Genomic DNA, 23,575 nt, shown 5'->3' with positions numbered 1-23,575 from the left:
AGTTAACTCTCTGCATAGAGATGCATCAACTTACTTAGGATTCATCCTCCACATCAGCCCCACATTCTCCTCTCTACTCTTTTCTGATTAACTGTTATTGGGTTAATAAAAACTTTCTTCAGACTGAAACAGATCTATTGGATAATAAAATACTTTATCGTGGTCAATTACTGACACAATGTTGGCACTGCAATGTTCCATCAGTCATGAATTGCAAACATGAATATATCACCAACCTCAGTAACTTTAAGAGGTATGGGCTTCCACTTCTGGAATTGTCCAGCTCAATCCATACCTCTTAAAAATTGCTGAGGCTGAGAAACACTTATTTAGACACTTAGCAGTTGTGCAATTGAATGAAAAGACTGGCTACAGCTGAGGACCCATCCTGCTTCCTCTGAAAAGAGCTAAAAATTCTTGGCTGAGAACTGGGAAGAGATAATCAGGAAACCTTCTCATGGGTTGCTTAAAAAGTTTCTCTTGAAGGCAATCCCTTTTGTTAAGTGAAACCATAGTTAAAGAAACTTGGAGAATCTGGTTTGTGGATCTTCCTGTCAAATCACTAGAACACTCTATCCTTCTGAGACCAGAATGTTGTTGTCTTCTTCTTTCTGATGGTCACCTATTTATATGCTCTATCTGGTGTGGGGCACACCTGCTCTTGGTGTGGATGATTGGAAGCAGCCTATTCTGTTCCATTATTTTTCTCTTTAGCTCTAGGTCACAGGTGTCAAACTGGCCGTGTCATGTGACATGTCATGATGTATCACAACTTTTTTGCATTGCCAGAGCTGGGATGGGTGCGGCCTCTGTATGATGCAACCAGCCCGCAGGCCGGCAGTTTGACATCCCTGCTCTAGGTGCATGATTTTAAAAACATTGGTTCCAATTAGGACCAACTGATACTGTAGTGAAGTGTTGGTACTCTTCTGCAGGAGAAGGCTAGCTACGATGCTGCCTTGTTGACCATCAGCTGATTCCTACAGGCTCGATCTTACTGAGGACTTGGTGGAGTGCTTTATTTCCAGCCTTGCTGACTGAGACCCTTGAACTGTAGATGCCAAAGTTGGAATCATGGACATTCTCTCCACAAAGTTATATATTGTATGCTCTGCTTATTGTTTGGCTACAGTTTTCCCTGTTAGGCAGTAGGCAGCACTTACCAAGAATGATTCAAGTTCTTTTCACGAAGATGTTCCTGCATGCTTGACAAGCCATCCTATGCCCACTGCAATTTTGCAAAGTTAATTGTACGATAATAGTATAATTTAGGATCTGTTAAGAATTGTATTTTACGCTGTTGTTTGCCTTCAGCAGGATTTGGCTCTGTATTTTGTCATGAAAGATTAATCAGTTCCTCTAGAACGAGAATCGAATTGCCCTTATACAACAATCCTCCTTCTGTTCCCTCATCCATTGCTGCAAGGAGCTGCGCTGAAGTGAAGAATAAATGATGCAAGCCATTCCAAATCAAACGGCAGTGTAATCCTTGGGGCCAGATTGGGTTTTTCAAAAGTTGCAAACCTTACTCTGTGTGGTAAATGCAGGCTCCGCTTGTAGCATCATTACTTAGCCAGCGGACTGTTGTGATTAAGAATCAATCGGTCACTCAAATTTCTCGTATCAGGCATTTCCCTTTGATTGCTACCCAGCGCTCTCCATTCAGGAGGGCTGCAGAATTGAACCCTCCCTCAGCTGCCATTATCTAGACTTTAGCTCTGGTAAGTAACAGTTTTATTCCAGGAGGGTGATGTAATCATTCATGCAAACAATTGCCCTAGTGCAAACTGAATTTTAATAGTCTCCTCTAATAATCAAGTAACAGATTCCATAGATATGTTGTAGGCAGGCAAGTTTAAAAAACTGGGCATGGTGTAATGAAAGTTGAAGTCAGAAAACTGCGGCCTTCCCTCCCCTTCCTCCTCCCCTTCCCCTTTCCTTCCTTCCTTCCTTCCTTCCTTCCTTCCTTCCTTCCTTCCTTCCTTCCTTCCTTCCTTCCTTCCTTCCTTCTCTCTAAATTTGGCAGGATGCTAATCTGGTTACGCACAAGTGAAGGGTATTGTAGCAGGCTCTGTCCACAGGAGACTATTGCAGGAAACCAGAACATTTACCTCAACAGTTTTCCTATCTGCCAAATATCCGGAAGATCCCCAAAGTCAATTCATATTTTTTAGATATTTGGGATCAGTTGGCAAATGAAAAGGAAAAAGAAATGCATCAAATGTGTATTGAGAGAAAATTTAAAAATATATACGAGGATGATTGTTAGGGGGAAAAACATGTATTCATTAATTTAATTATTTATAAAGTTGGATGCAACCCCCAATCACAAGAAAAAGCTTTTCAGAAAAAGCAGAGAGGATGGCCTACAAAAATTGGACATTTAAAAAAAATTGTAAACAGTGCTGCAGAATAGATGTGGCCAAGGGATGAGAAATTTGCAGAAAGTGAAATGGATTGAATTGCTCTTTCCTTCCAGCATGTTTTCCCAGCTGAGGCCAAGCTAGAGAGGAGAAGGAAGAGAACACATGCAGTCACTTCAATCTGGAACACATGTAGGAAGGGATGGATTGTGCCCTATATTGGATAACATCTTTACTTTTTAAGGAGGTGATTTGTATTAGTTGCTCTGACATAATTAAATATGTACAAAGAGTTGGAAACATGGGTTACATCATGGATCTTTAGCATGCTAGATCAGGAGGCTAACCTACTTATCCTTTACGAATGGCCTTCTGAATGAATGTGTATGTTATTCTAGAACAGTATTTCCCAACCTTGCGGATTTCCAGGAGTGTGAACTTCAACTTCCAGAATTCTCAGCAATGTTCATTCTGGCTGTGGAATTCTGGGAGCTGAGGTCCACACTCCTGGAAATTCCCAAGGTTGGAAAACACTGTTCTAGAAGCAGGAGAGTGGAAGTAAAAATGAGAAGATTCTTTGTTCCAGACCAAAGACTTGTCTGACTGAACCCAGGTATTCTGGCCCAGTGCTGAAAAGCATCCAGATGAAATTGAATCAAGAAGGGAAAGATGATACAGATAAACCAAACATTATTTAAAAATTTTTTTTAGAGTTGCTCAATTATGAGTGGCTTATTTTTGCTCCGAATTCTTAGTCCCTCTGTCTTTGCTGAGGATAATGTTTGCTAGCTTTGTTATGCAGATTTCAACCAAAGTTGAAATTCTTTCTTCACAACCTTTATTCAAATAAAATATTTTGTTCCTGGTAACTTGGTTAAAAGGGGAAAGCTAGAGTCATTTATTTCAAAGCTTACTCCTGGAGGGGGAGATGTTTTATTCTGTTTTGTTCAAGATGTAACTATTTTACCTGAGGGAGTCATCAAACCCAGACATGTGGAAGAGGGTGGAGGGTTGTCATTCCAGAGAGGCATCTGGCAAGTTGTGTTGGTGTTTTTCGAAAGGTTCCCTCCTCCCATACTTCTCTTTGCTACAATGGAGTAGCTCACAATGAAATATCAGATTTGAACAGTATTTATTTGCAAAGATGGATTGTATCCTGGTGGTTTATGCAAAAAATAAAAATAAAAAATGGAGTTTTTATTTTTTTGGTACACAGAGGACTTTGGTTGTTATTACAGAAAATGTTACACAGTTTTCCATAAATTCTGAGATGACAGTAAACAAAATCAGTATTTTGACCAATCTGATTAAGAAAAAATAGGTATTGTTTTAAAGAGACAAATACAAGGAAAAATTGGATTTCTGCATGGAAGGAAGGAAGGAAGGAAGGAAGGAAGGAAGGAAGGAAGGAAGGAAGGAAGGAAGGAAGGAAGGAAGGAAGGAAGGAAGGAAGGAAGGAAGGTCCGAAAAAGCATTGGCCAATCACCATTATGCTGCTGCCAAAACTAATTCCTGGATGTGTGCATATAATCTGTAGGAACTGAGGGACACTTAAATCTTCTTATTAAATTATGTGGTATTTGTGAGATATTGTTGGTGCCTTGTTTATTTCACAAAAGCCCCATTGGAGCTCATGTTAGTCTCATGGTTGGTTGCTTTCTCTCATCTTTTTTTCTCCCTCTGCATTTCCTAATTGGAAAGTGTAAGAATGCAGGACATAATAATTTAAGTCAGATTTTTTTATTAATAAAAAACATGTCTGAAGCAGTTTTATGTGGATGTAATGTGCTTCCTCCCCTGGAAGCATTTAAGTGGAGTTTAAACAAGCATCTTTTGAGGATGCTTTGATTTGGATTCTTGCACATAGGAGGGGGTTGAACTCATCTTAAGAATCCATGAAGCGTGTCTCTGCGTGTTGTTCCAGTGTACACAAAACACATGCTACAGTGCAACTCATGGTTTCAAAGAGGAGTGAAGAAGCTTGCATCTACTCTTGCTATATATTTCATGTGAATGAGGTTTGCCAACAGACTAGTTAGTCCAAGTCTATTTCAGTTTCCTGGAGTGAGAACAGGCCAGACAGAAGCAGTTTCTTCAGATTTTCTTATATCATGTGTGTGACAGAAGTAACGGTAGGCATGTATCTCTGTTGTGGGGCATGTATCTCCTGTACCATACTTGGGACAGTAGAAGTAACTTCTGAATGAAGCTCCTTATAACAATGACAAGTTTGAGGAAGGAAAGGAACAAGTTTGCAGGCAAGATTGGAAGTTCTGGGAAACGTGAGAGGTCTCTCAAATTCTGCTCTTATTTCCGCAACAGCTACAGAATGATAAACATCTTGGATAACAAACAGATCATCTAATTTAAATCTAAGTTTAGACTCATTTGTAGAACTGTTGACCAATTCTGAAACTATACTTAGCAAATACATATTTTTAAATTTAAGTTGATTTTCAAGAGCAGGCTGTAAAATAATATAGAATGGTGAATGTGGGCTAAACTAGCCAATTTAGGTTCCAGTCATGCTCTTGAAGTATAACTTCAATATTAGAGATGAAACATGAGAGGTGTCTGCCCTTATTTCTGCAACAGTTACATAATGACAATGATTATCCACTGAGGTTGGATACCAAAATAGTCTGATCTAATGAACAGCAATACCCTGGCTATTTTTCTATATTTTCTGCAAACATTTGGCAGCTAGCACAGCTCACTCCAGTGATGCTGGATGAACCTATCTTTTCTGTTTCCTCAAATGAATTTTTTCCATCAAATTTAAGATGTTTGTTGCTATCCTTTAAATTAAAAAAAATGCATACTGTGACAATAATATGGAACAAGAGCTGTACTGAGGATAAGCTTCTAAATGTAAATTTTCCAAAGCTACAAGTTGTTTATATTGATGCTATAATTCAGCTGTAATTGTCCACACCATTTAGATGAGTCCACAATTGTGATTTATTTGTTCACTTTTAAGACACTTATCTTTTTGTTAAAAAGGGCATACAGTAAGTAATTGCCACCATAAGAAGAATCAATTGCACTCAGTTGCTAAAAATCCCAGCAATGCAGCAAAAAAACATTAGTTTCGATGTGACTGTGGATCCCACATTCCTATTTTAAACTTGTAACTTAACTGGGTTTGTGCAAAATTGTATTAGTTATCTATGGTCAGTTTTCTTTCAGGTCTTTCCAGGTTGTAAATTTTGTATCCTCTTTAACCATGTCACAACTTTGATTTTCTGTAAAAGTGATAAAAGCACTCTGGATATTCTAACCATTTTAATCTCTTATAATAGAGTTATACTTGTAGAAAATATACAATTAAGTTGTTTTCATATTATACTAAGACCGATTGATTATATTTATGTTAAATCACTACTACTAGCCACAAGCTAGGGATTCTTTTCCCTTGAGGCATATGAAATGCAAGCTTCCCTATGCATTTGGATAAAAAATGTAATGTAAACCAATCTATTGTATATGGACTGTATTTCATTCAAATTAATTCCATTCCACTTTCCAATATTTTTAGTGGCATGTGCATTAGCATGTCCTCATTTACTACCTGACACAATTTATACAAGACTAGAAATGAAGCAGGGAATCATAATCTTTGAAAATTATGCTGCTTCACAGAAACACCCTAGATTTGTTTTTTGAAGGGGAGGGGGAATTCTCTTAACTGTATACAGCTATCAAAGATATCTTCCAGCAAAGAATGCCTAATCTAAATCAGAGGTGGGCAATCTGAATGCTACAATTGGTTTATTAGATTTTCTTCCACATATCGCACTGTTGAAATGGGACTGCAAGGCACTCAATAAAGACAATATTATTTCCAAATGATTTTTTTCCTTGGGTAACCAAACAAAACCAGAGTATTAAAGTTGAAATAGGTTTGAAACATCTATAACACAAATTCACAAATAGACAGAAAGAAAAAAAAAATTAAACAGGAAATTCTGCCCCAACTTTCCAATCTTACCATAATGTTGCATCTCTGCCAATGACAGTTCTTGGTGGGTAAAATTCCTCTGATTAAAAAGTGTACCCTTTGGTCATAAAAAAAATGTCTGGCCATGCTCTAAAGAAGAGTAGAATTAGCCTAATCACTGAAAAGTTTCTTCAACAAATCCAGAAGTAATTTCTTATTAAATCAATTGTTTAGTATTCACTTTATGTGCCATGGTGATTATGAAATACACTAGAAATCTTTGGTTAAAATGTCTCTTCCACCATCAAATTACTAGATAGTATTCTTTTTTTATCCAACTCACTGTTTAACACTCTCTATTTTATAATTTTGGGAAAAAATATTTTTGCAGAGTTCATATAAAAACTATTCAGATCATAATATTTGAAATCCTTTATAAGATTAAGTGCCATGTTTATGATTAATATAGTTATTTGTACGTTCAGAGTCTGACATTTCACAAATATGTAGGAAATAAAACTACACCAGTTTATAGGTAACCTGGATGATTTAAATCTTTGTTTAGACTCATTTGTAAAACAGTTAACCAACTCTGAAACAATATGTAACAAATACGTATTTTAAAATTTAAGCTGTTTTTCTATTTCAAGCTTTAAAATAATGTAGGATGGCAACCTTAGGTTAAACTGGCCAATTTAAGTTTGTCATGCTCTTGAAGTATGATTTTATTATTAGATATGAAGCATGATAATTGTGGAGCATTGTGGTTGATATAATGTTACTAATAACCTTGGGGAATCCATCCGTGGGAAATGTAGATTATCATTTCTTTCTAAGAAACTGCTAAGGGAAGCCAGCTTGAATTATATGAATGAGCTTTGACTGGATACTTTCTTTAAATGTAATCTTAAATAGTTAAGCAAAATAGAAATTCACATGAACATCAAAGATAACAAATATGAACCATGAGACAGAATAGGACACACAAACTGAAGCCTCAGTATCACATCGATACCCTCTCAAAGTTCCACAAAAATATTTTGCTAAGTTGCAGTTTTAATGTGAAATTGGGAACAAGGAAATTATTAACCAGGAACAACCAACTGCATTCATTTAACAACCTAATGCTAGTGAATTAAAGTTTAATTTTTGGCCTAGTGACACTCACTATTTCATTCTACCCCAGCATCCCATTTCAGGTGCTTTCTTCAGCTAAAAATGTCTTTTGTACTCTTCCTAGAGTTTTCAAAATTACTATTGTTTTTCCTTTTAATGAAATTGTGGAAACTTAATTCACAGAAAAATAGATAGCTGTATATTGTTAGCACTGCAGTTAAACTGTCATTATACAGTTTAATCCTACATATGTTTATTCAAAGGTAAACTTTTAATTTTAAGTTAAGATCATAGCATTACAGCTTTAAATAAAATACCAAATTATAAAATCATACATATTGCATATCTATTTACTGATAAAGTAGTATGAATCTGTTGAATTTTTTAACAATCTCTGCTCCAGAAAAGCAAAATACATTTTTCAAGTTAACCTTGAATTTAAAATCCATTAACCTAGTCAAGTGAGTCATTACAAACAAAGCTCAGTTGTATCTCCAAATTTATTTTAGCATTTAAGAAAGTTCTTGTTCTCAAATAGATTGTTAAATGGATAATGCTTGATAAAAAGGTTTAAAATAAGATTACAAGTTATTATATTAAGAATATATTCTTTTAAGTGCTAGGCAATAAACTGATTCAGTTTGAATAAAAACTTAACTCATCAGCTTTAATAATGATGAATCAAATGTGAAAACTAGTAGCTTTTATTGATAATACAACTATAGATCTCTTATAAAATTACATGGAATTGTAGTAGTGCACATGAATTTTTTTTTCTTTAAGAAAATAATTTATCTGTTATAATCACAACACATTGTTCTCTTAATTACTGTAAGTATATTTTCTTGCAATGAACTGGCTGTCTATAAATGATGGATCCACCGATGCAACTTTAGCAGCTATAAATGAATGAATGCAGTTTAAAACTGCTGTCAAATCCTGAAATTCTAGTTCCTGAAAGGAAAATAAGAAAATCAGAAAAGGTGAAATGAAAAGCATCAATAATATTTTTTCTACAGATTATTACGCTCTCTAGTTTAACAAAAGATGGTTTTCTTTAATATATATCTTCTCACTTGAAAATATTATGTTAGTATTTTAATGCTCAAGCTAATTGATCTGATGTAGTGAGCACAATTTAATTTGTGCTGCTGCTGTGGTCTGAACTTATCAACTGTGAATCCAAGTGCAAAAGATGCTGAGAGAGGAAAACATACACACACACACAAACACACAGACTCTAAATTCTGCACTTTGCATATCTTGTTGAAAAATGCTCAGTATATTATTATACTATGCTAAGCTCCTTCTCTGTTTAACTGTGTGAATAAAGGAAGGAAGAACATTTGTTGGAGACGTGGAACTAATGAAGAAATATCACCTTATATTACAAGTGCTGCTACTAAGTATCTCCTGAAGAAACATCTGAAATGAAACTTCTGAAATGAAGAAATATTCTTTAAATTTGCCATTGGATTATCAAAAGAAAAGAAAAGTCAAAAGCATTTTGATAACTAGCAATGTTTGGAATATTGGTGGCCATTACTAGATTTTGCTCAAAGCTATCTTCAAGATACGGGGAAGTTCCTCTGAGATGATACAGTTGAACAGTTTCAAAAGTAGCCAGACAGAGTTTTAATGAGGCCTTATTCATTCTTTGGAAGACTTTTTCTAAGCCCATTGTTTCCATTTTCTAAAATAATTCTGTTTTACTAGAAGTCACTATGGACTTCTTGGGACAAAAATCTTAGTTTTATTCCATTGTTTTAATAACTTTCCTAATAGATTGTTGGCATGCTATGAATCTGACGAAGTATCCTCATTATGTTCTGAGGAGTTAGTTATTTAAATATGGACTGAATGACCTAAGCCAAATCTTCATCAATGGATCCTTATCAAACTAGAGTGAGCTATTAAGAGGGTTCCAGAGAGTTCAGTTCTCACCCCAGTGCTCTTAAATAGGCTACCCTCGGGGGTGAAAAAAACACTGCATTGTGATGTACAGCGCGTTTAGGAGTGTTATTATTTTATTTATATAAGTATGAACTATAATTGTCAATCGATAATGAAAGCTTATTCCCTAATAACTGTTTAACTACTATATATGAAAACTTACTTAAGCTTCCTCTTAAGTCAACAAGATCCATTAAACTCAATTAATGTAGGACTTGCAATCTAAACTGAAATCTCACTGCAAAATAATCCTATTTATACTTGCTTGGGAATATTGGAAAGCTATGCTTCCCACAAAACCAACATGGAAAATGATGATCAAAATTAAAGCAGGGAATAGACCATTCAACCCACTTATTGACCAGTCTGTTTGAAACGGTTTCAGCCCATATATACAGTGGGGCTTTACTTGTTAGGGGGGGGGGAATCTGTTTTGACTGGAGGAGTTGTTGTTGTTTTAAACAAAACAAAAAACAAAACCCAAATGGGTGTGAATTTCTTTTTCTCAGCTTTTTTAAATCTCCTCCCTGACTACTGAGAGCCAGAACTCATCCAGAGACAAGAAAATGTTTTTGGCTACCAGAAAATAGCACTTCTTCCTTAGGAGAGCCAGTCTGGTCTGGTGGTGAAGGCACCAAGCTAGAAAGCCCGGAGACTGTGAATTCTAGTCCTGCCTTAGCTGTGAAAGGCGGCTGGGTGACTCTGTGCTAGTCACTCTCTCTCAGCCCAACCCACCTCTCAGGGCTGTGGTTGTGGGGAAAAGAGGAAGGTGGCACATTTTCTAAATCAATAAATGCAGGATAGCATTTCATAGAGAGTTTTAAAGTGAGCAGTGAGAGCTGGACAACATATATACAATTAACAGATTTTCTATTCAATATTAAACATGTGCAAATAATATTGAACATGTTTAAATTTTAATTCCACATGATGTTTACACTCCTGAAGCATTAATAGTTCATGTTTCACTTTTTCTTCTAGAATGTATTTATTGTTTTGTGTGTGTGTGTGTGTGTGTGTGTGTGTGTGTGTGTGTGTGTGTATTCTATGTAGAAGCTTACTGATTCCAGATGGGAAGCTTATTTTATAAAATTTAAAAAAACCCAATAAAACAGAGAGAAAAATCATGACAGATCCTGAAGGACAAAACTGATTCCTCCCAAAACACTCCAAAGAAAAATTGATCAGGGCTAAGCAACCACTCTATCCTCAAGCATGGCAACTAAGATTTCAAAGATTTTTTGGGAAAAAAATCAGGGTAAGAGCTTCATGGATCTCCATGAGAGGGCAGAATAATGGACAAGGTCCAGGTCCTAAGTCCTGATAGATGACATTGTTTAATTGGAGGCACCTGGAGTGGTCTTACTGAGCAGGCAGACACAATGAGAGAAAGGTGGTCCCTCAGGTAGCCAAGCTCTCGTCACCTTGTTTGTAGTATCTCAGCCCCTCCTTCGACACACTCCATTTTCTTTTGCATTTCACTGAAGTAATCCTTTTCCCAGGAGTATGGGATTTAATTTTTCAGCCCACATTTATTAATGTATTGAAAATGGTTTCGCAGATTAGAAAGAAAAGGATCTTAGTCTCAAAACATTTTTTCTTATGGAACGTATATTAATCCAAATAATAAGACGACAAAGAATATGCTAGCCTTAATTTCTGTTAGACTGAAAAACAAATTAGGCAAGAAACTACCCCCCACTCCTACCCAGTTAAAACTCCTAGAATTTGAGACAGAACTTGTTTCAGACCACAGCAAGAATGCATTTCCTTGGTACAAGTATAGCGGCCCTAATTAAAGGTTCTAACCTGATGCATTAGTCATAGTCTTATCACTGCTCTTGTTAATATTTTAATCATATTGTCAACTTCCTTCAAAACATAATCCACATTTCACAAAGAAACCCACACTGCTTAGAAGAATTAATCAGTGGAACGGCTTGCCTCCAGAAGGTGTGGGTGCTCCAACACTGGAGGTGTTTAAGAAGAAATTGTCTGAAATGGTATAGGGTTTCCTGCTTGGGCAGAGGATTGAATTAGAAAATCTCCAACTCTGTTATTCTGCTTTTTGCATGTCTCTCTTTTAACAGCTCCCTGAAAAACTCACCCCAATATTGCCATCCCATAGAGATATTTGGTTTATTTGTTTGCCCTAATCCAGGGGTAGGCAACCTTGGCTCCTAATCTAAGAGTGTCATTTGTCTGAAGCTGAACTGAGAGTCCACAGTCTGTTTTTTCTTCTACACGATCAGCCCACCAAGGTCTTCTCACTGGGATATTGATTTCTCCCTCTATGATTTTACAACTTCACTCAAAGGTAGCATAATGTTCAGGAGTTATGCTTTGTAAAACATTTCTTCCTTTGGGCATAGTTTCTGCTGTTTAATGGATTTTTTTTCACAGGACTCTTAACCGTGGAGTAAATATTATCTAATACTGACATAATAAAAGACTATTAAAGATTATTTCCAAGGGAAATAGAAGCCTAGGAATGTTTCCAGGTTCTAAGAGAATATGGGAACCTTTTGAGATTTTGTGTTTGGGTATGCTGTCTACATGGCTGGAAGAAGAAATAAGAAACAAGTTTTGGTAGAGTCATTTGAAGGTGCTACGTTGTCTACTTTGTTCCTATAGTCTTACAACTTAAATGGCCATTTTTTTTACAAGAACATCTGCTTTGTTCTTCTGATATTTGCTAGCTTGTCTCCTCAAGGGGAATGAAGTTCACATTGTTTGATTTCATTATGTGTATCTCATTATTGGCTACACATTGCTATCCAGCAACTGCAAATCCCATCACAAACTTGACCACTGTGACAGTACAAACTGCATTAATAATAAATGTTCAAATCCACCTTACTCCCCGTCCCATCCTAGCAGTTTTTGAATCCAAAAAAGAATATGAAAACTGGAAAACTCTGCCCATCAGATGGCTTAATCGACTTTTTCTTTGATCTCCTGGTATCACCTTAAAGTTACTGTGCCTATATTAGCACAATTTGTGCAACTAGAGAAAATTTCAAATTACTTAGGAAATAGTAAACATTTGTATAAATTTCAATAGGAAAAAAAATGGTTTGTGAGGTGGATTATGAAAACTCAGTATAATACACTAATATACCAGTTAGGTATGTTGGTAAATTGTAAAGCTGTTAAACCAGATATTCACCTGCATAACATTTTGTTTACCTACAGACTGAAGGTCCATAGAACATTGACTGACTCTATGTTCAAAAAATAAAAATGTGGCTCGTGGAAAATTTAAATTACTTTATTTTTGTGTGCTAGCCAGCCAACTATCTCTGATGTTGAGCTAAAAAAAAAAAGACTGGAGCAGAAGAACAGAATGGCAATGGAGTGGAAAGGCAGGATCACCAGGAAGAAAAGTCAGGAAATTAATGGCTTCCTTCCAACACCAACTCCACTTAATATCACTAAGAGGGGAAAATGAGGGGATGTATGCGTGTGCAAGTGCAAACGTGAGACTGTGTCGTTTATGTGTAAATAAGTGTACATGTTCCCAGCTAACAACTGATGTGACCATCCGGTCTGAAATCATCCAACGCCATTGAAGATAGAATAGTAATGAGCTGTTATAATTTGGATTGAAAATTTATGAATACTTATATGTGTTTTGAATCATGTGAATCATATTTACTTCTTTACAAAGGTATTATTTTTGAGGCAGAAAGGAAGACAAGCAAGTGAAAAGCAACTGTGAGTACAGTGGATGAATTTTATAAATAGAAGTAATGTGATTAGGCAGAAAATCATACATAATTGATTTCTTTAAACAATTATAACTTATCCACCAACTCTTAATATTTGATTGAATAATGTACATGCATGAATAGAAGTTGAAATGTCTGTCACATAGTAGCTTAGCTCAATACAATAAGATATAATAAATACAAGAACAATGCTGACTGATTATTGGTAATCCACCTTGTGTGGAAATAAAGAGAAATCATGCTATAATATGAACTAGAACCCTAGAATATCTTGATATATTTTCTATTTATAGTATACATTCTTTATGCAGCCAAGTATGGTACTCACCTTTGTCTCAATTTGTTTTGTTTCAATATTCTGAAAAAGAAGTTTAACTCGAGTTTTTCCATCATCTGATGACCCCTTGAGCTGAGAAAATTTAAATCTCCAGAGAATCTTCTGCAAGGAAATGGAGAATTCTTAACACTTTGCCCATTGGCTAAAGTTGTACCTTTAGGTGGAAGATTTGTATACTTTGCCTATGGACACTAATTAGGAATCAATGTATAAACAAGATCATCCTTGCAAAAACTTCAACTCTATGGCTTCTCAAAAAAGATTATTTTGATGATGGGTAATGATCATGCACTTGCTGCAGTCAAACAATGTACTAGAGCCTGGAAAGGCCAATTGGACAAGTCTGCCTTAGCCAGGAATGTCTTTCTGAGTAATCAAAAGCCTTTTTTTTCTCAAGCCAGCAAGATATTTAAATCCATTAACATTCCTCACTCCAAAAAGAGCTAACATCAGGATGTTTTCATGCCCTCCCAACATCTCAAGAGCAAGTATAAATAATTTCCTAAAGAGCTAAGATTGTTCCCCTTGTGGAGAAGCAGCCACAGAACCCACAACCCATTTTGTGTTACATTGCAGCTTCTCTAAGGATAGCCAGGGCACACTTCATAAACCTTTATGCACCCAGGCATTTATGATTAAATTTATGCAGTTCCTCCTATCAGGCCAGTATGTTTCTATTTCCTTGAATGGGGTAAAATTTGGTTATTCTATTTGCAACATATGATAGGTCTTGTTGATTATTTATTTTTGAAATGTGTAGGCTGCCCAGCTTGAGCTCTCCAAGCTCTGGATAGCTTACTACTCAACTATTCTAATGAAAATCAATTTAAAACACTTACTAGGTAATCAGGAAGTCAGAACGATCTTCCTCCTCTAGACAGAAACTCCAGTCATCTTAGTTATAATTATATCTTCATATTTTATTTTATCAGAATCAGAAACTGTTCAATTAATTTGTTGACTTTCACAATTTTAGTCAATGAGCATAATAAAGAACTATTACAACACGCTGGTATTTACCTGCACTACACAACAACATCCCTGCTAAGGTACAACTGGCCTCAGTTTAATTTGAATAAGACCAATAGCTATGCTTTGTATATTCTTGGGAATAATTTGCTATAAATATTTATATGGTATATATTATAAACTAAGCAGCCTGACATATTTATTTTATAGTACTAAATAAAGTATACATTCATAGTAACTCCATCACTTCTTTACTTTTCCTCCTGTTTTAATGGATTTCTAGATCTGAAGTTCTGTTCTTTATATTCATGAAAGAATATGAGCTTGCTTGCTGTGGTTCAGCATTTCATAAACTTGTCTAATAAATTGATTTAGTCAGAGCAGAATTTTATTGATTAAACATATTGTTTCATCGTTAAACATTGAGAAAGGTATTAAAGAGGTAATTATTTTTTGTGAATGAAAGTGAATTAACTAATTTGATATAAGTCAAGTGTTCTCACTTTAAACTAAATTTGTAGTCTTTAAATCTAATGCACTGTTTAAATATAGCTTATTTGCTATATAATGTTTCCAATAGCTCTTTAAATGTAGTGTTATACATTTATTATCTTTCAAATGATTTTTTTTACCATATTCATGTTGCAAAACACTCAGTCTGATTTATCGTTCAAACATTTTAGAACTTTCTTCACTATGCAATTGTTCAATAACGTGTTCTTTCTAAAGATGCATTTTAATCAACACATTGAGCTGTTCTGGTGAGTGAGGGAAGTTCTGAAGGCAGATGGGAAGAACTTTGTCCAAAAGAGGGGAAGGAAATAAGACTGTTTCCCTCTCTTATTTATGCTTTCTCTGTGAGAAACAAGCATGTATCAGGTAGACATTTGCCCAATTCTCAAGGTAATTCAGAGGAGCAGCAGGACCACAGATTCTGAAGAACCAAGTTTTTTCCAATCTATCTACAGAGTGCCCTTCTCTTTACTCAATCAAAGCACGGCTCAGTTTCTAATCTTCCACCCTTTGAAATATGAAAACTGGAATTTTTCCCACACCAGAAATTGACATTCATATTCCCTAAAGTAACAGCATAACATATATTTTATTTTCTGATACTACTTACCTTTGTTTTATTGTCAAAACATGTGAATCCCACAGCAAAATCTAAGGTGAAACACAGACTTTGTCCTTGCCAGGAACACATATAGGTTTTAGACTAGAGAAAGGATGAAATGTATATTTGTTTAGTGGGTTAACTCTCAACTCATTTGAAGTGAAACATTGATTATAAACCGTAAGAGCTATAATTGTTTTTATATACTTACTTAGAAGTTTAGTAATAATACATTGCAGTTGAATAGACGGGGTCAGAATCCATGTAAAATCAGTCAAAAAGGGAGTGATATGCTCCCTTCTACATCTGAAACATTTCTAATGTTCAAGACTTTTCACATACTTTTGGGGGATTATTCAATTTATCACATATTTCATATATAATAATTCCCTTCTCACCGCTATGGGTGGTCTCTGTGTTCCCTAATCTCAGGTCCTCTATCAGAAGCCTGGGAGTTTGAGAGTTTTGCGTAGTATCTTAGCTGCTCCTAACAATGAACTCTTCTGGACAAGCCGCTCTGAGGCCGTTCCTGGGAGCTGTTGGAGCCACTCTCCCAGCTTAAGAGTCACAGCCCCGAATGCTCCTGTCACCACTGGGATCAATTTGTCTTTACTTTCCCATGCTCTCCAGTTCCTCCTCCGGCCCTGATCTCTCCAGCTTCTCATATCCCTTCTTTTTGAAGTTGCCGTTATTTGGCACTACTACATCTTTCAATCATCGCTGTCTTCTGGTCCTTGTCTGCTACCATGATGTCTAGTTCTTTGGCCAGTACCTATCTGTCCATCTGGATCTAGAAATTCCACAGGATCTTCACTCGCTTATTCTCTATGATCTTCTCTGGAATCTCCTAGTGGGACTTGGGAAGGTACGGCCCAGACTTAGACATTTTATGGCTCCCAGCCTGCATCTGGCCCTTTGGCTGTCCTTGTCAGGCCCGTCTGTGTCAATCAGAAATGACAAATCAGATGTAAATAAGTATGCGGCAGGGGGTAAGAGAGAAAGCTGAGACGGGCCCAGCTCTGCACAGTCATTGTGTGCTCCTTCAGTTGGCTGGTGGCTACGAGAGGGCAAAGAGAGAGAAAGCAGTTTTCTTCCCCTGCGCAGTGTTCACCCTTTGCCTGGAGCAGCCTGAGGAGCTGAAGAGATGGAGTTTGAGAACATCAGATCAGTTTCAGCCCTTCACAACAGCCCCAGTTTCTCATGTGGCCCCTTGGCAAAATTGTCCACTTCACTCAACAAATGTCTCACTTAGCAACAGAAATGCTGGGCTCAATTATGGTTGTAAGTTGAGGACTCCCTGTATTTGGTTATGCTGTTCAGTGTATGCTGTTCCTGCTGCATCTTACACCCTGCCATTATGTGCTGGACTGTCTCTGAGGCCTCTCTGCATAGTCTGCCCTCAGGTCCTGTCTCCTGTGGACTTAAGCTGCTGAATTCAAATGAATTTGAATGAAGTAATTCAAATATAAGTTCTCAGGTTACTTTGTGATTCCCTACCTGAGCTATGAATCTGAGATGAACAAATGTCAGTACAGTCCAATGTCAATGTATAATTATGTGTCACATCTATATTATGTGCCATTACATATATTAATACTTAAGTGTGAATGAATGGATTAAAAATTTGAATATCTTTCTTTTTTCTTTTGGGGTTAAATTCACTGAGATATTAATACCTCTGAATGCTTCATTGTTTTTTTTACAAACTATTCCTGGACAAATTTATTCCAAATGTAATTGAGTTGACAATCACTAATTTTAGTAACCAGAAGAAACTTTTTAACACCTCATTTAAAAAAAAAGAAATAGTATTTGAAAAGCTGTAAAATGCTGCAAAACTTGCAAGAAAATTTACATTTTGATCTACATGCATATTTGCTGTTTTTGTTTTCTTACCCACAATATCTTTAACAATAAATGTTTGTTCATATATGATGAGTAGCATCTGGAGAAATGGAGGTTGATAACAGTTTTCAATTTGAAATATGAAAACTTTTGTCTTGAATAAATTGTGTTTCGGGCTAAATATCTATGCAGGCATTATTTAAAGTGTGCCCAATAACATGTGAATTGGGACAACTTTGAATTAAGTAGACATGTATTAAACATTCTCAGTTTGCAAATACTTTTGTAATGACATTTGGGCAGCGAGCTTTATAAATATAACTGATCATGATAATTGGTTTTCCTTGCACCATGAATCCTAATAACAAGGTCCTTTTTTTACAGATGTTTGCACAGAAAAGGATTACACCTTTGGAAATAGGCACAGAACATGGAGGCAAAAGAATTTTCTAACCTTTAAAAAAATACCCTGCATGTGCGGATTTGGGGCCACAAATTTAAGTCATATAGTGGTTTGAAACAAGTATAATTTTTTATGCATGTGCATAACTGCAAGCAAATATCAGAAAAGCAGCTCCATGTGCTGTACATAGAATATAATAACATTTAGACCTAAGTCAAAAGAAGCAATGGCAAATGTGCCTTAGGGAAACATTTAAGTACTACAAATATAGCAGTCATACGATAATGATAGTTATGTCGCTTAATGTTTCTTGTACTTTGTGTGACTGCATAAATGTTAGGCTAAAGGCAAGGTCTACTGGAGTGCTTATAAACATTTTCTGCCCTGCTTTGTGAGTCCAGATTATTTATTTTCGTTACAGGTGCAAAAATATAAAATATTCATATTCATATTCATATATTCAGTTTGGAGACTAGTGAAAATCAAAATATACTAACACTATACTTGTATTAGATTTTCAAGCACCATCTTGGTTTCCTCTCTCTGCATATGGCCCACAAAATTCTGCATGCAGGCTTTATTATTTATGTAGATAAACACATCAATATATATTCCTTTTTCTTCTTCTTCAGAATATACATATTTCTTTGCATTCTGAGCTCTGCGGACATCAGAAATACTGGGTTTTTTTTGTAAACTGTGTGACAGAACTCAAGATTTTAATATTTAGGTACCAAATAAGATCCAGAAGTTTTGCCTTCGGAAATATATTTGCAATAATTATGGATTTAAGGAACGGCTTTAAAACTATGCAGCAAATCCAGAGACCAACACTCTTGATCTAGCTCTAGCTGATCCAAAATATATCATAATTATGAAATGAGTATTTATTGTATACTCTGTAAACAAAATCAGAATTTGTTCTTCACAGTACTCCTCAGAGTGTGTAGAAAACTGTGAAACATGCATCCTTGTCCTATATGACTTCCTTTTGTGTGTTTTAAAATACAAATGTGCGATTGTCATTAGCAGGGTACTATTATTGCTTTAAAAAATATCAGTCACATATAAGCTAGAGCTGCATACTGTATCTGTTTCATTGCAGCAAGATTACAAAAATTATATTGCATGACTAGTTATCCACAGGATCCGATGCTTAATCCAAAATGATGAAAGTGGTTTTGTGCAAAGCTCTGTTCCTTTCATATGTGCAGCACAACATGGGCACAGCCAGCACTGTGGCAGCAAAACACAGCTTTCCTCCTCTTCCTCCTCCCCCCATGAGAATAAAAAGATTAATGAAGGAGATTTTTGGACAGAGAGAAACTAAGTCAAGATCAATTTAAAAATATACCTATTGTTGGAGCAAACCAATTACTCTCTAAATCTATCCACATACTGCCACTCTCTAATAATTGCTTGCCATAATATATTGAATAAAATTGTGCTATTTTAGTGCATGCACCTGCCTCTATGTATGAATATTAAAGAAGGAAAATAAACAACTGAATCAAACTGTATGCCTAAACTTTTTAAAAAATAATTGAAATTATATAAAATCTTGCAGAGTACAAGATAGAATCGATCAAATTTGCACATCCTTCCAGAGGTTGCTCATTAGCCCCTGAGAACCAGTTGATTTCTTTCCAGACATTGCTTGATTGACTCTGAAAGATTTTTTCTACCTTCTTCACTGAAGCTTTTTGATTAATAAACCACAGGTCTATCATATTTGGATAGTAAAAATCCAAATAACCAATAGATGGCAACAAAGATATGGAAAACTCTTCCTTGTTGCTATATAGATTTTGGCAACCTAGACAGAGAAGCTCTAATCTGATACATGTTGTTCAAAGAATATTAAGAGCAGTTTTATCAGAATGCCTACTTGATCACAATGCAAATCATTTTCAAATCCTTTTTTTCCTATTCTTATTTGTTTTGATTCAGGCAGCTTTCTAAAACTAACATGACTGAAGCAGGTATCCCCATTTAAGTTTTCCTCTGAAAGAATCATAAATGTAATTAGCAATATGCAGCATCAAACCAAGCACTTAAATAAAATAAAGATAAAAATGGAAGTAATAATAGTAGTAGTAAAGTTGGAAGGGACCTTGAAGGTCATCTAGTCCAACCCCCTGCTCAGGCAGGAAACCCTATACCATTTCGGACAAATGGCTGTCCAGTCTCTTCTTAAAAACTTCCAGTGTTGGAGCATTCACCGCTTCTGGAGGCAGGTTGTTCCACTGGTTAATTGTATATTAAGTATATTAAGATATTTTTTTTCTTCCTATTGCATATCTTTTATCATTACTTTGGCTGCTTCTTTATGCAATAATTGCAGCCCAAATGTTGGTGAGTAAGTAGCAATGTAGTGTACAGGTGGTCCTTGATTTACAACAGTTCATTTAGTGACCGTTCAAAGTTACAATGACCCTCCTTGAAAAAAGTGACTTACGATTGTTTTTCACATTTACAACCACTGCTGTATCCCTATGATCATGTGATCAAAATTCAGATGCTTAGCAACTGGCATGTATTTATGACAGTTGCAGTGATCTCCTTTCGCAACCTTCTGACAAGCAAAGTCAATGGGAAGCCAGGTTCACTTAACAACCGCGTTACTAACCGAACAACTGCAGTGATTCATTTAACAATTAGGGCAAGAAAGGTCATAAAATGGGGCAAAATTCAACTGTCTTGCTTAGCAACAAAAGGTTTGGGCTCAATTATGGCTGTAACTCGAGATCTACTGTATCTTATTGCCTTCTGGGGCACATTTATAATTACCTCTCTAATTACTGTATGTGGATCCTCCCACTTTCTCCATTGTGTGATATTTTGCCTCTTAATGTCTAAACACATATTAGGGGAAGCAACGCATCAGATTTAACAGGTTTTATGAAAGGTCACTCTCAGACAGTCCAAAAGAAGCATATGATTACTGTAGCTTCCTGTGTTGAGAACTGGAATGACACACATGTGTCATCTTATAATGAAACAGAAGAAGAATCAGGTAGTGAGTCTTTGGCAATGTATTCCTTTTGGGATTTATTTATTCAAATTCATATGGTAACAGCTTCCTGTAAATAGCTATCTGATCATTAGCATTCCTTGCTTTTTTCTTATGTCAGAATACACAGCTGGAGGCAGTAGAGGTATTTAATTAATTAATTAATTAATTAATTAATTAATTAATTAATTAATTAATCCTTGTATTAGCTGCCTTAATCACTGCAAAGAACTAGATGGTATACAAAGATAGAGAAACTATTTAAAATAGGCCAATTCTAGCCAGGAGAGGGTAGTTTGGCATAAAGGCAAAAGGCATTGGACTAGAAGTTAAGGAATTATGAGTTTTCATCCTGCCTTAGTCATGCAAGCCAGCTAGCTTTGGGCCAGTCACATTTTTCTTAGTTTTAAGAAGTCAAAATCATTTCTGAAAGTGTTCAATAGTATGGGCTTGTCCAGCTGGTTGCCAGGAATCAAGAGTGACTTGAAAACATTATTTTACAAATCTAGCCAACAATTAAGTAAAACACAAACTATCCACATCAGAGAAATGGCAATAAAAGTAATAGACGCCAAGTGGGATCACAAGTCACTCTGCCCCTGGGCTTTTGAAAAAAAACTAGGTCTTGTTGACTGTCAAAATTGGGGCAATACAAACTTCAGGAGGAATGCTATCCTCGAAGGCAGAGGCAGCCATACAGAAGGTATGTCTTCAGGATTTCGAAGGATTTGAAATTGCTTAGCCAATCAATCCTGCCGGCAAACTGATGAGCAAAAATAGTCATAAAAAGTTGGCTGTAAGTATCCAGGTTTCAAGTTATGAAGCCCTTTATAAGTGACAACCAACACTTTAAATTGCACTTGGAGCCCAACTGAAAACTACTGCAGTGACATCACTAATTAGTGGTGTCACGTGGGTGAAAAAAAGATACAACCATAACAATTTGTGTTGCTGCATGGTGGAGCTGCTGGCTCTTCCAAGTGGAAGCAGGTAGAACCTGTTGCAATAGTCCAAATAAAATAACCAAGGCATAAAAGGGACATACCAATTCAAAAATGAGTGCAGTTGGCAAGGTAGATGTATCTACACAAAGTTCTTCTTGGACATAGCTGAAGTGCTCATCAAAGAAGAGCCAGTAGACCAGGAAGATTCCCCCAAATTACACATGTTAGATTTGGGGTAACTCAACTGAGCTGAAAACTAGTACTGGAAATTCTTTGGAAATTAATGACCCTTGTATCCCAAGCCACTCAGCCTGCTAGGTTGCTAGGCCTTCCTGACCAGACCCAAGAGCCTCCAGGATTTAGGAAAGGATCTTGACAGCATTGCCTGTTCAGATCAGGGTTAAGATATATCCTGATAGACTTGGGATTATGCAATGGCCTCAAGGTTAAAGCTCTCTCCCTGCCCCCCTTCCCCGTGGACCAGGCTCAGTGTTATACAGACACCAAAAGCTTTGCACTTAATTAAAACACCCAGATGCAGGCACATCTGCCTTATAGTTGTAAAAATATAAAAGCACAAAAGCATCAAGTAATGAAGGAGGAGGTTGTTGGTTGGAGTTGTTTTTATGTAGCATGGATTCATGATCCTGTTTGTATCAAAAAGGAGAAATCTGCAGCTGGATGTCCAGCGGGAACAAGCAAGACCCAAAAGAGAGATTTGCTGAACGAATTGTAGTTTTTGAACAACAGACCAGATGTCAGTGCAGATAACTTGACAAAAGTGCTGGAATCCAAGAAGCCCAGAAAAGAGTTATTTTCCTTTCTTTCCATTCTCCTCTCTAGAATGTTAGCAAGCTCTAAAGTAAAATCACAGAAAGTAGTTGCATAAGTGAGTGAGGGACTGAGTGAAACAGGTAAGCTCCATTTGAAACTGTATGCATGGAACTGTAAATTGACAACTTGTTGAGCATAGGTGACTGTATATATTAATTGTCACTGTAAATAGAGAACTGTATATGGAATGTTCCTGTCTGGTTTTCCCATCCTCCACCTTCAATGATATTGATTGATGCACGATCCAAAGTAACAGATGACCTCAACCAAGAGCCTTGTGTTCACCCTGAATAGTGGCAGAAAGAGTTCTAAGCCTGAAAAACCTCACAAAGCAAGATGTCAGGCTTCATGTTTTCCATTGACTGAGTGGAATAGAAACCAGAGAAAGGAGGAGCACCAGTGAAGCATACTGGCACCTACTCCCAACTTTTGGACATGGTTCAAAATAAAACTACAATCAATGGTATTAACAGCCGGTTGAGAGCAAACAGGAAAAAAGAAAGTCACACCAACTCTATTCTGCTGCTGCCAGAGTTAAACCACATACCATTACCCCAGCTGATTTGAACTGAATATTAAGTACCAATTAAAGAAGATGAGCATGGGTTTAAAATTAGAGGAAGAAAGTTCAATAACTGCATATATGCTAATGGCACTATTCTGATAGCTGAAAATGCAAATAATTTGCAAGCTCTAGTAATGAAAGGAGTATAATGAAAACAATGTTTCCCCTTCTGTTTAATCATGTCTGATTCTTGGAGACTGTTTTTGGGCAAGTTTTTTTCAGAAGTCATTTGCCATTGCCTCCTTCCTAGGACTGAGAGAGACTGGTTGGCCCAAAGTCATCCATCTGGCTTTGTGCCTAAAGCGGGACATGGTCTCCTGGTTTCTAGCCTGCTGCCTCAACAACTACACCAAAATGGCTCTCTTAATGAAAGCACAGGCTAAGGTTAAATATAAAGAAAAGAAAACAACAGGTACAGCAACCAAACTAAAATTTGGCAATGAAGATT

General features: G+C 36.3%; 1 protein-coding gene across 1 annotated transcript in view; it reads right to left on the bottom strand.

Annotated features, from left to right (window-relative positions):
• Positions 1-8,241: 8,241 nt before the first annotated feature.
• The window catches only part of SNTG2 (syntrophin gamma 2), a 214,003-nt gene continuing 198,669 nt past the window's right edge, over positions 8,242-23,575 (bottom strand). The window contains exons 17-19 of the mRNA XM_015816873.1: positions 15,533-15,625; positions 13,432-13,542; positions 8,242-8,373 (exon numbers count right to left, since the gene is read on the bottom strand). Coding sequence (XP_015672359.1) covers positions 8,242-8,373; positions 13,432-13,542; positions 15,533-15,625 — 336 coding nt within the window. The remainder of the gene's footprint in view (positions 8,374-13,431; positions 13,543-15,532; positions 15,626-23,575) is intronic.

Source organism: Protobothrops mucrosquamatus, unplaced genomic scaffold, assembly GCF_001527695.2.
Source record: "Protobothrops mucrosquamatus isolate PMUCROS unplaced genomic scaffold, P.Mucros_1.0 scaffold515, whole genome shotgun sequence".
NCBI lineage: Eukaryota > Metazoa > Chordata > Lepidosauria > Squamata > Viperidae > Protobothrops > Protobothrops mucrosquamatus.
The sequence above is the reverse complement of the archived record's forward strand: the minus strand, read 5'-3'. Positions and strand labels throughout refer to the sequence as shown.